The following is a 13,010-nucleotide window of genomic DNA, read 5'->3' as shown; positions in this document are numbered from 1 at the left end:
CAGCCACGTCACAGAAAAGGAACAGCCCAGCTTTCTGCTAGAGCATCATTTTGTTCCCACTTCTGAGGAATTATGAGGCACTTTCTTAAAGAATTTAGTAACAGTGGAAATTTCTTCTTAACAATGTAACAACCATCTTGGTCAATAAACTCTTCTTTCCTATTGCTTATGTATGTCTCTGCACTCCTGGAATAGCATTATTGTCAGGCACAAATACCATAGCCATAAGTGAGCATACAGCTAATGTATCATCTCTCTGAGAACATTATTTTCTTGCTGATGATTTCAATCCTTGTCTAATAGACTGACTGCAGGATTAGGAAGTGCACTGGAAAAAATTGATTAGATATTATCCAGTAAAGAGAGACTATATCAGAATTGAAACTATGTCCCCACTCCTGTTTGTGCTTGTGTGGCAAGGACCCTGGGGTAACATCTCTTTGCAAATTTCTCAGTCAGAACCTGTATCTAATCTCCATTTTGCATGGAGGTTTGGACATGCTGAAATAAGCCAGTCATATGTATGGAATTTGTGTTCAGTGCCAAAGCAGGATCATTAATTGACTGCTTGCATGAAGTGTGTGAAATTAAGTGCCACACATTTTTCTGATGGGCTTGTTCAGAATCAGTACATCTTCTTACTGCTTTTTCCATCCAGTCAATCAGGAACAGTCCGTAATGGTTTTAGCAAACGAGAAGTCACCTTGAAATCGACTACCCATCATTCAGCAAAATAAGGGATAAACTGAAATGACCAAAGATAATTTCAGATGCCTTTTGCATAATGTAGTTTGAGGGCAAGACCATAGAACTCTGGTAAGGAGAAGTATCTTGTGCAATTTATATTCTGGAACCAGTTCAGCAGAAGTTTCTTAGTAGTTCTTTACTCCTGCAATATATTTGAATCATGCTTTTCTCTGGTTTATCTCCTTTTTGTTTGTGGTGTTTATTTGCTCCTGTGGAAGATACAGGACATAATTAACAAGATTTTAATAAAAAGGTCTCCCCATTCCCTGAAAGGCAGCTGAGGTTGTATGCTGCTCGGTTTCTCAGCATTCCCATTCATTTCAGTCCAGCTCTACATTTTGGGCAATGGGAGATGATGACTGGAAAATGCACAATATCCCATGGTTACTGGGTTTACCTTTGAAAGTCAGTATCAGCCCATATTTTCCTCACCACATGCCATTTTATGCCTCTCTGATACAACAGGCATTCTGGGCACAATTTGCAAAGTTACTTGCAGAGGAACATAGAGGAAATTAAGCTCACCCAGTGCACAGCACATACAAGAGAGATGGGAACATCATCCAGTACTATCATTTCTCTTTGTTTCTAAATTATCTGTACTACAGCCTCAAAGCAACCACACCTTTTTACATCCAATGTAACATCTTTAAACTCTGTCAGCGTGTCACTGATCAATTCAGCAGAAGAGAGCTCAACTCTGCAAACACCGAGTTGCAAATCCTCGTGTACTACTGAGCATCAGTGGTTTCACAGTGCTCTGACCAGAGTGCCATGTTGCTCCAGCCACTGGCAGGACTGGTAACATGGCACATCACTGCCAAAAACTCCCTAGGCTACACAATGTTGGCATGATAAACTCAGGAAGGGAGAATGCATCTCTGTGGTGAAAGACTCTTCCTTTGCATCTCTAATCTCTCTCCTTGGACACCTACCAAGCAAGAACTGTGCATTTCTTCTGCTTCAGGAGCCAGAATTGTTGGGGCAGTCCAAACCCTGTTGTATTTCCATGAGAACTACTGGACTCATGGACTAGGTTCAGAAAGGCTCCCCTGCTCCATTTGGATGAGACTCTTGCATAAAAACTTGAGAAGGTGCTGGAGCAGGTGGTAGAGAGCTCTGCACCTGAGGAACCAGGAGCACTGCCTGCACTGATGGACTGCCAGAGGAATGTTTCCTGCTGCATCCTGTAACCTGAAAAGGACGTATGGCCTGTGGGTGGCATGTCACCCCCATGGATGTTCGAGGGCTGCAGTTCCCTCTGTGCACAGGGGATTGCAATTACAGCTAGCCTCTGAGTGGACACATGGATGCATTCCCCTGCTTTATGCACACACTTGACTGCTTTGTAATCTATGAAGGAAAGAAAGTCACTCTAAGTTGAGGGAGACCCTCATTTCACTGTCAGTGCTTTGCAAACTTTCTGCAAGCACAGGGTTCAGAAGCAATTTTAGGATTTCTAAAGCTGGAAACCTGTGTTGTGGAGATTAGATCTGAAGTCTTTGTGAAGTGTCTTGCTCTGCCCCTGTTCTTGGAAGACAGTTTCTGTTTCAAAGTGTGTTTACATGAGCCTCAGGACCTCTTATGTACAAGGACAGGAGCAGATGATACCCAAGACAAAAAAAGTGAATTTATGGCAAAGTTTTAAACAAAGCTCAAGTGGCAAAAGGGATGTGCTTCATATTTGCATATGAGTCTGCACATATGTTGTGTGAATTTTGCAAGACATTTCAACAGATGCCTTTTAAAACATTCACCCAGAGAAAGCAAACAATGTCACCTAGGAGAAGCTGATACAACCAAGCCTTCTGCTGCTCAGCTTCAGTTCAGCCTAGCTTCAGTTCTCTGTCAAAGCACACACTGCTCCACCAGCACTGCCTTCTGCTCAGCCATTTGAAGGCTCAGAAACAAAGTCTTCTCCGATTCTGATCCAAGCTCGTACAAAGGACTGCACTCCTCAGGAAAATCTGGTGGTAGCTGATGACATTTGGTAGCCTTCTGTGCCAAGACTTAGCACCTCCTGAGCCATCCTGGAAGTGACATACTGTTACAGCAGGCAAAGAACTGACGTTCACAGACTTGAATTAAAATTTATAACATATATCTTCAGTGTTTGTGGGGGGAACTATCTGTGTTTTCACACTTCCTTTTTTATGTTACAAACACTGTTATTAATAGCCTTTTGGATCTCTCATGAAGAATCTCAGAGGTTTATACATTTCCAGGTCAGATCCTCCGTGGTGTAAATCAGTAGCTCTCCAATGAATATCTGCTTTCATTTATATGAGCTGGAGATGTGGGATTTTAAATTCAGTCAGTGATAAAAACCCTCTGCATATCAGGATGGTGCTAGGATAAGGTCTGAGAACTGAGCAGCAATCTGAAGGGGTAAGATGAAAAGAGGATGAAGTACAGCAGCATATTACAAGACAATGCCCTTAAATGCTGCAATATATATGCACAGCATAAAAATATACCTGAATTCTATGAAGATGCTTCTGAGTACATAAACTGCGTAACTGAATATTGTATAGTTACACAGTACAACACAGGGTGAGAGGAATAATATTGCCAATTAAAATCAAAGGAAAATATGCAGAAAATATAATTGTACTTAGAAATCACAGCAAAAGATATATTCACTTCTCCTTGAGTTTGCTGGCTTTTCATGGGGATGCAGAAGACAACACATGGCTCTGGTAACAGAGCAGCCAACATGCAGAGCTGTGCAAAACTGGGACTAGGACTCATTTGTAATGAACTTGAGACTGTGCAATTGAAAACTATCAGCCTGTTAACTCCTTCCAACCCTGCGAGTGACTCATGCTCAGAGCTTGCCATTGCATGCAGGGGCAGCCGGTTCAAAAAGGAAAATTCACCAGCATGTTTGGTCCTTGCAGCAGACAAGCAAAATGAGTGAGACAAAATTAGCTCTAGACACTGAGAGAAACACATCACCCGTCCTGAACAGGCTATGTGCGACTGTCTCAGCCTTTTGGGACTGGAGCGAGGCACAAGCCTCAGACAGGCTGGTGGCAGTGCAGGCACCACCAAAACCTTCTGGCGGTGTCATAGTGAGCTCCACACCAACAGCACTTCTAACAATGCAAATGGCAAAAATTCCCTTTATCTCATCATTTTTGCATGCTCTGATTTTTATGATGCTGTGATTTTGCCTCCAGAACTTTTGGTCTTTTTCACTGGTCTCACATTCGGTAGAAATAAAAACACTGCTTCCCCTTGCTTACGGTTTGAGATCCTCTGCTTCTGTAAGGGGAACTTGAGGCTGGTGTCAGAGCTATTCAGCTCATGCTGGCCCTTTTCTTAACAACTGTATTGTCACAGAGAGAAGCTCCTCAGGTTCCTCCCACAGCTGAGGGTGGTAAACACAGTCATACAGTTGAGCTTCACTCCATAAGCCTCAGTGTTTTATTTATGATAGTCACTTGCTGGGTGGAACATGGGCCATGGTGGCATAACAGTATTCATCTGCAAGTTAAGGCCTCCATACTCAGCAGATGGGATGCGTTTTTAGCTGGGAGACTGTTTTAGCCCTACCATACTAACACCATGAAAAGAGTGATTTCTTTGCACAAACACACAATGTATTTAGTCTAAAAAGCAAAGACCATTTGCTTCAGTGTTGAGTGTTTTAAAGGAAACTGTTACTGAAGTCCTTTATCTGATCTCAGCCCCAGGGTTGTTCTCTGCCCTCTACATCACTGACTAAAGGAAGGTCAGCACACATGTCATCAAAGGCCACTCACATTGCTTAAGTCCAACCATGGATCCAACAAATGAATACATCCCCTGCACAGAGGTTGGCTCTGCACTGTAGGACATCGTTAACAACTTCTCAGGTCAAGACAGGTAAATGGTAATCCTGATTCACTAATGACTGCTCCAATCTGCTTTTTAATTGTGTAACTGGAGCTGTATTGCAACAGAACAATCCATGTACTTTGCTTTACTATGTTGGTGTGCAAAGCAGATGAATCATCAGCTGGTATCCCCATCACAAATGGCAACTCGTGTGCATCAAAAAGTTGGCACTATGTTGTCCAGTCCTGACAGATTATCTGGTTCACCTCTCTTTCCACTTTCATTAAAGCCCTGCTGCTTTGCAAAAAGAACAGAGTACATAATGTGTCTACTTGTTCTGTAGGTTATATTCTAGAGATCCGATTATCTTCTAATTTCCTCACATATATTTCTACTGGGGATAAATCTAATTTAAACAGTCCGTAATTGTTATGATTTTGTAAACAGTGTCTTAAGCACAATGACACAAAACTCTCAACAATTTGCTGGAGGACATGTGACAGTATAGGGAATCATTTTCATATATTCCGGGATTGTCCCAAATTGAAGCTTCTGATCTGATGTTAGAAATTTGATGCAAGAATTATTTCAGCAATATATCCCACAAATCGCTATTACTGTGTGATAAGGAAGATGCCCTGGATTTTTTGAAATGAAGAAAAGAGAAAGAAGGAAGTAAGGATGGAAAGAAAATAAAGAAAAGAGGGAAGGGAAAGGAAAGGAAAGGAAAGGAAAGGAAAGGAAAGGAAAGGAAAGGAAAGGAAAGGAAAGGAAAGGAAAGGAAAGGAAAGGAAAGGAAAGGAAAGGAAAGGAAAGGAAAGGAAAGGAAAGGAAAGGAAAGGAAAGGAAAGGAAAGGAAAGGAAAGGAAAGGAAAGGAAAGGAAAGGAAAGGAAAGGAAAGGAAAGGAAAGGAAAGGAAAGGAAAGGAAAGGAAAGGAAAGGAAAGGAAAGGAAAGGAAAGGAAAGGAAAGGAAAGGAAAGGAAAGGAAAGGAAAGGAAAGGAAAGGAAAGGAAAGGAAAGGAAAGGAAAGGAAAGGAAAGGAAAGGAAAGGAAAGGAAAGGAAAGGAAAGGAAAGGAAAGGAAAGGAAAGGAAAGGAAAGGAAAGGAAAGGAAAGGAAAGGAAAGGAAAGGAAAGGAAAGGAAAGGAAAGGAAAGGAAAGGAAAGGAAAGGAAAGGAAAGGAAAGGAAAGGAAAGGAAAGGAAAGGAAAGGAAAGGAAAGGAAAGGAAAGGAAAGGAAAGGAAAGGAAAGGAAAGGAAAGGAAAGGAAAGGAAAGGAAAGGAGAGATATAAAAAACACACACACATACATGAATATGAATATAGGAATTTGTTTATAGTTCACATGAGTAGAGCTGTAAAATGAAATTTGCCTCCATCAGAGCAAATCCAGACATCATCTATGGAAAAATACTTGGTCAAATTAAAAACTTGCAGTGAAGCTATTTGTTGCTTATGGTGATTTACCAAGTATTTTTGAGATGATTATCAAATGCAATGAACTGACATAAAAATTATGATACGAACTTCCTATTATGTTACTTAGCAATGTGCTTGTTATTTATATAGATGTAAAAAATGTTTATACAAGACTCTTTTGGTTAGCATAATTAAATATACACTAAATATAATGAGATTAAACTTCAGCAGCAGTAAAAAATAAATAAGCTTTACAGAAACAGACCCCAAGCAGTCAACATATATTTCTGTTATAGCTAACGCCACACAGCCTCAGTTCTGTTTTGTGTCCCTAGTTTATTTTTTTTACACATTTTAATGTTTTTATAAGAAAATAATTTATTGTGTTTACTTTATATAAAGACTGAATAGGTAACAAGATAAATTAATGTATCAAAAGGTTTACCTGAATTTCTTATGTAAAGCTTAGCTGTGTTTAGAAACTAGTACTTGAACACCCACATGAATGTTTTACGTACCAAATAATTACATTTCCAAAACCTGCTGTAGAGTTCTTCATTTGCAGATAAAAGCTGCAGCTGATGTAAAACTGCAGTCTAGAGCTAAGGAAACCCATGTTGAACTTCTGATTTCAGTGGAACTGAGGTCTGAAGTCTGTCACTGAAATCAGAATTTAGGATAAGGTTTCTAAAGGACTGTAGATATCTCTATAATGGGACATTCAGTGTCCTAAAAGTGAATTAGGTGCATGAACAGACTGACACTAAGATAAAATTAATGTACTTCTTTAAGATTTGGGATACACAAAGTCATGCTGGCTAATCCAGAGCCCTCAACAAAGGTAGAAATTAAATCCTGGTGTTGCAGACCACAGGTTAACGGACTCACTTGCCTGTGGTCATTTCTCTTGATCTCCATTGGAAATTGTTTTCCCCAACATATCACATTTTCCAAAACAAGGACAGACACACGTTTCACCCTTCTGTAAACCTTCTGTGCCAGCCACGAAGGGAGAAAAGCAAGATTTTCTTCTCACTCTCTGATGCGAACAGCACAATGCTAATTAAATGATAGCAGCCTGACAGAACAGATTATATGTGATCCCACCATTAATTAGTAGTTATTCCTTCCTGCATTGGAAGAGTTCAGTGTAATCACATCAGTGATTGCACAACCCACTGAGTAGTTGTGTGCCAAGAGTGGCAACCCCCCAAGCCAGGTTAAAACAGAGGGTCTTGGAGTTTTAGCCCTGGGGACCTGAAGTTGAAGCTGAACAGCTCAGAGAGCAATGGTCAAATCTGCTTTTTCTTATTTTCCTGGATCCTTGTGAGCATACATTGTCCTTATCCCCTTTAATTTGTTTCTTTGCAGGTAAGAAACTGCCACAGTAATACAGGGGCGTGTTAGCAGATGATGCTGATAGACATCATGTGTATTCAGAGAGGGCCCATCACAGTGGCATCTTCAGGGAGCAGGACTTAGGCAGCCAGGTAGCATCAGCCCATGGAAACACATTTACCATCCTCTGCCTTTCTCAGCTGAACAAACACAGTGTTGTTGATTGGGATACAGTGGGTTGTTCCCAGAACGCTGTTTGGTGGAATGGCTGCCCCTCTGCACATCTGGATCACACTCACACACTACGATCCTCTTGGGATTCCCAAAACCTTTTGGGGAAACCACTGCGTTGGTGCCGTTTGCTCTACTTTTGTAAAGGAAGAGGAAAGGGGAGGACAGGGAATTTGACTGTAATCCCTCCTCCATGAGGAGGTCTCCTGCAGGGCCCTGGGTCCCAAGTCTGACACAACTGGGTTGTGGAAAACCTCCGCTGCTCAGTCCCAGGGTTGTGTGTGTTTGTAAATTCATTGTAATGGGAATTATAGGAAAAGGTGAGAAACCTGTGATCCTTACCTGGTGGGAGATAGGAGAAAGATAACCAGCCCACAGCAGCTGAGCTCTCATCCTAACAGGTGTTCCAGTTTTCAACTGGAAGCTCATGCTTCCCTTTAAATATACAGGTCAAGTGCATTCTTTCTGGGTGAGGCAGTAGGGAGCTCCTCCAAGCAAGGGAGGGAATTTCTGGCTGTTCAGAATGAAGTGTTGTTTGTTTGGGGACGTGCCACCTACAACTGCTGTCCTGCTTGCTCTATGCTGGTAGCCTGAGGACCTTTCTCTGCTTGTTATACTTCAGCTAGGAGTGAACTGAACTCAGGCTGCATGCAACACAGGGCATGTCTTGAGCCTCACGCTGGCTTATTTCCCTTCTGCTACTCCTTTCAGATGGTGTCACTGCATGCTGGGTGCTAGAGACAGGCTAAGGGACAGAGCTCATGAACATGGTGCTCAGAAAGACAGCTCTTGTCCACCTACAAATCTGCATAATCACACAGAAAAGGTACACCATGTCCTACACAGGAAGAGAATTAAACCTGTGGCGTTGCTGAACTATCTCAGAATTTCAGCAGTAATTATGAATATTGCAAGCTCTTTTGATGCTTTTTTTGAAAAGTACAAATATCTTTTTAGACTCACCAAGCAATGGCTCACCAGCAACAGCACTTTGGATATCATAAACTAAAGCATCCATGACCATACGGATAACTTAGGAATAAAATATGACTCTGAATCATGCCGTTATTTGTAGTCAGATCATTCAAGTCACTTTGTACAACCAAACTATTAAGATACAATAAACACATGAAATGAGTGGAGAAAAAAAGTGAAGCTTTCTCATACAAGATCATATCTGCTTTGATTTTTGTGTCTGAAGTACAGAAAAAAGAAAAGCGTCTGTTGGCCAGAGGGAAGTTTAATTGTTTTAACCCATGTTGTTACCTTGAGTTATTGAATGCAATAGGGCCCTGATGATGGAGCTACATGAAAACTTCTGGGCAGAGACACAGGTAAACAGGACTCACCTGGATCTGCTGGGGCAGATCTCAGAACCCAGCACGTGATAGATCTGAAGACCAAGTAGTAAGACCAAAGAGGAGACAATATAATATCAACCCTATTACTCCATCTTTTTCTTCTCCTTTTCTCAAGAAAGTAAAAAAGTAAACAAAATAAATAGTCTGAAGAGCATTTGAGACTGTCAATTTAGGTTCAGTAAATACTCCTGTGTTACTGCCAGGTTTAAAGCTGACTTTGCTTCTCTTGTGTTTTTGGGGAGACAGGAAAAAAAAAAAAAAAAAAAAAACAACAAAACAGAACTCTAATGTAGTCTTACAATTAACAGTAACTTGTAAGCTGAGGAGCTGTCTGACCCACCTCTAGGAAAGAGAAACACCAAAAGGTTTAGGTGATCTTTTCAAGGATAATCGTTCTCTCACTTTTTTTTTTTTTGCAGCAAAGAAACATGGAAATTTCTATACAAGAACACACAACTCACAGTCCAAGATGAAGTTTCAGAATTAAAAACAAACAGCAGAACAAAAAGAGTAACAAATTCAGAGAGTCAGATCTGCAAGAAGTGTATATTAAGATGAGATTTCCCCATCACTTACTGGCCTCCCAGCAGAAGGAAGGTTCCAGCTGCAAATTCTGGAGAAATATATTACATTCAAAGGGTAAAGGGTACAGGGAAGAACAAGGACAAGACCAAGACAAGGTAGCAGCAAAAGAGGGAAGAAAGTAGAGAGCACCTGGGGGTTTATTCAGAGGTTGGATTGATTGCACAGAGACAGGGGAATCCACTGATTCGGGTGGCAGTGACTGATCTGGATTTGCATGGAACCAGGAAGCTGCAGGTGATTTGACTGTGTGGTCTGTGATTGCAATGATGCAGGGAGGGACATGCTGCCCACACTCAGCTGCTCATATGGGGCCAAGGAAATCAAAAGGAGGAGGGAGCTAGGGCAGAGGAGGCAGAAAGGCTGGAGAGACAGGGTTTCTGGACATGGAAGAAACCAAGAAACATCTCCAGGATGGGATGAGATGGTGGAAACAAAGGGGAAAACAAGATTACATTTGAATAGCATCTGAACACTTGAAACTAGCTATAGGATGACATGGGGCATTCCCAAGTTTATTAGGTCAAGAGGGCTGGAAAAAGGGGTGCCAATAAATGCTGAACCATGTGCGGAGGTAAGACAAATGAAAATTGTGATTTTTCAGAGCTCAGTAAGAGCACTGTCAGAAGGGGTATTAACACATGTGAAGCTGCAGACCAAACCCAGAGAAGCTTTGGAGCAACTCTGAAAGAGCTGCTCTTACCCTTTAGAAGGATGACCAGACAGGTTGTATGGTGGTGATAAGCTGCTCCAGTCATCTCCTGAGGTTATGGGGATAGGTCAGTGCTGGTCCACCCTGTGGTGGGCGCAGGGACATGGAAGGTGCTCTGAGTACTGTAAGTTCCTATGGTCAGAGAAATGTCATGTTTCCACAACAAAATAAAGGGGAATTGGGAGGGGTGTGAGAGCAACCACTGGAACTGATTTAGAAAGAGGCATTTCTGTTTGTGAAAGTAAGCAGAGAGAGGAGAGTCCTGAATCTCTTCATGGTCTTTACCTATCCTGCATAACTAGAAATTAGAGAGATATTGTGCAATGAATCAAGGGCTTCAGTAGGCTATTCCAGCCAGACCCATGCAAGTATGGGCTGGACAGCTTGAATTTAGCAGTGAACCCAAACCCTAGCTACATATTGTTATGACAAAATCATGTCAGTTTAGGAGCCCTTGCCCCATGCTCACCGCCCTTCTGACCTATCTTGGAAATATGCACAAGCAGCACAAAACCACTTGAGTGGTTTGGCTCACAAGAGGGACTTTTCTTTAGTTAATATTTTTATTGTTTTGGTTGGTTAAATCTGACAGCACCTTGTTGATGTGGAAGGGAGAAAGGAGCAATCAGACATGGAGAAACACAAGGTTGATAGGAAAAATTATAAAAGACTGGCCCATATTTCATGTGCACACTATTTAAAAATATGGTCCTATGTTTAATGTTAATGGAAACCATGATTCATGCATCATTGCCATAGGAACATTTCTATTAACATTAAACATACTTTGATACCAGTAAATGTTACTGGCTGGCAGAGGAAAGTTACAACGTGTGTAATTTTGCTCTTTGTTTTCTCTTACCATGTGTAGGTGTCTGGGTGGCACTGTTTAGTATCAGGTGATTATAATTTTGTTCTTGGTCATCTGAAATTCACAGAAAAAAAAATCCCTTTAAGAAACAGCTTAGCATACCCACTGATCTGCAGATGATAATTACAGCTCACAGTATTCACAGGAAATCTCAGCATGATTAAAGAAAGCAGAAGAAAATGCTTAAGAAAGCAGAAGATTCTGTTATGTAGTTCACTTAAAATTCCAGATGCAAGAAGAACACGATAATGGGAAGCTGTTCCTCTTCTGCTGAGACTGCAAATTAGTGTTATCTGCAAAGGTAAGAAGCATGTCCAAACAGGAACAAACCACGACTGCTGTACTGATATCAGCGGTGTGCTCCTGGGAACTGACGGAACCTCTCAGCCCCTACTCCACTGCTCCATCTCCACCCAGCATGGAGGTTTTCAGGATGTTATCCCCAGCTAAACAAAAATCAGACTCTCCCACTGTGACCACAACCACAGCAACAATGTCCTGAGTAAGTACCAAGAAAGAGCAAATAAGTGGCCTCATAAATGCAGGAGGTAAATAGCTGCACATAGACTGTAGATCTCTCTCCCTTGAGCAGTGAGAATCCTGTAAGACCTGATGCATTCAGGATTAAATACACCATGTTGCAAAGTAGGAGGAACAATCAAAGGCAGAATGACTGCTACCATTGTGGTCAGCAACTACCCGTTGGGCTGGAAAACATCTTTCTTTCTCACTGTAATAAAACCATTAGGTAAGTGATTGCTGATAAATGTCTATCATCTTTAGTTTCCAGACAACTTTCAATATGGAACAGACTCATTATCCAGATCTTTACAACCCATTATGGAAGTGTAGTAATGTAGGCTGAGAAGAGATTTCAAGAAATCTTCTTTCATCTTATGCTCTCGCAGTGCACAATCAGCTAGTCTGACGTTTAGTCTGCTATTCTTAAAAACCTAGAATTGATATTTCATCTTTTCCCTAGAAGATCTATTTCATTACTGGCTTTTGAGCCAATTGCTTCTTTCCTGTCTACCAGGGACATGAAGAAAATCCCTCTTATTTCTCCAATAGCTCTTTATGACAAAGCTGTTACTATGTGTTCCCTTAACTTTATTCCTTAAGCTAAACAATGTCCTCGTAAAACTTCCTTTGCCTTTGATTATTGTCATTCTAGCATCCTGTGCTCTCTCTTATTGACCTAGATCCTTCTCAGGTCTGGAATATAGTCTGGGAAATATTTCTGAGAGGAGACCATACCAGTACAGAGTGGAGTGGCTGGATTTTCCCCAGATACAGACGGTTCACACAAACTTGCATGGTATTTTTCTTTTCCTGGTTCATGTAAAGTTTGTGATCCATTATGATTCCTTATTGCTTTTCCAAAGAACTGCTACTTGTCCACTTGTTCTTCAACATATGCAAGGCTTTTCAGTATTCCCGTTTCAGCCCAATGCATAGCATTTTTCTCCATTCAATAATTTTTCTTTTAAATCTATTTCTCCAATTTATCAAGAATATTTTAAATTCTAATCCCATCCTCTAATAGATTTATGGTCATCCAAGCTTCATATAATTTGCAAATTTATTAAGCAAATTCTTTTCCACCAGCAACAAAAGACTAAATCCACAACCACATCAGTTTTTTCTGATTCTTTCTAGTGATACTTAGTTACTTTTTATGGTTACTCAGCCATTATGGCATCTACCACATAAAGGTTGATTAAGAACATGCTTCTCAAATTAGTCTCACATTACTTTCCCAGACACTGCTGAAAGTTTTGCTATGGCCATGATCCTTAATATAAGCTATTTCTCCCTGGCCACCAAACACAGGGAAAAGTAAAAATAAGATTAGCTTGACATGATTTGTTTTTGAGAAGTCCACATTGGCTGCTGCTTTATCTCACTGGAAACTCATCTCCCTGCAC

At 41.0% G+C, this 13,010-nt stretch overlaps 1 protein-coding gene across 3 annotated transcripts in view; it reads right to left on the bottom strand.

Moving 5' to 3' along the window:
* SHISA6 (shisa family member 6) overlaps positions 1–13,010 on the bottom strand; it is a 259,546-nt gene that overhangs the window by 17,283 nt on the left and 229,253 nt on the right. For 2 of the 3 annotated variants that reach the window (XM_042802651.1, XM_032992102.2), the window contains exon 4: positions 11,074–11,136. The exons of the other annotated variant lie outside the window; for it this stretch is intronic. In XM_042802651.1, coding sequence (XP_042658585.1) covers positions 11,074–11,136 — 63 coding nt within the window. The remainder of the gene's footprint in view (positions 1–11,073; positions 11,137–13,010) is intronic. 3 annotated transcript variants of the gene reach the window in all.

This window comes from Tyto alba, unplaced genomic scaffold (genome assembly GCF_018691265.1).
Source record: "Tyto alba isolate M040663 unplaced genomic scaffold, T.alba_DEE_v4.0 Super-Scaffold_39, whole genome shotgun sequence".
Lineage (NCBI taxonomy): Eukaryota > Metazoa > Chordata > Aves > Strigiformes > Tytonidae > Tyto > Tyto alba.
This window is presented reverse-complemented; position numbering and strand designations above follow the sequence as displayed.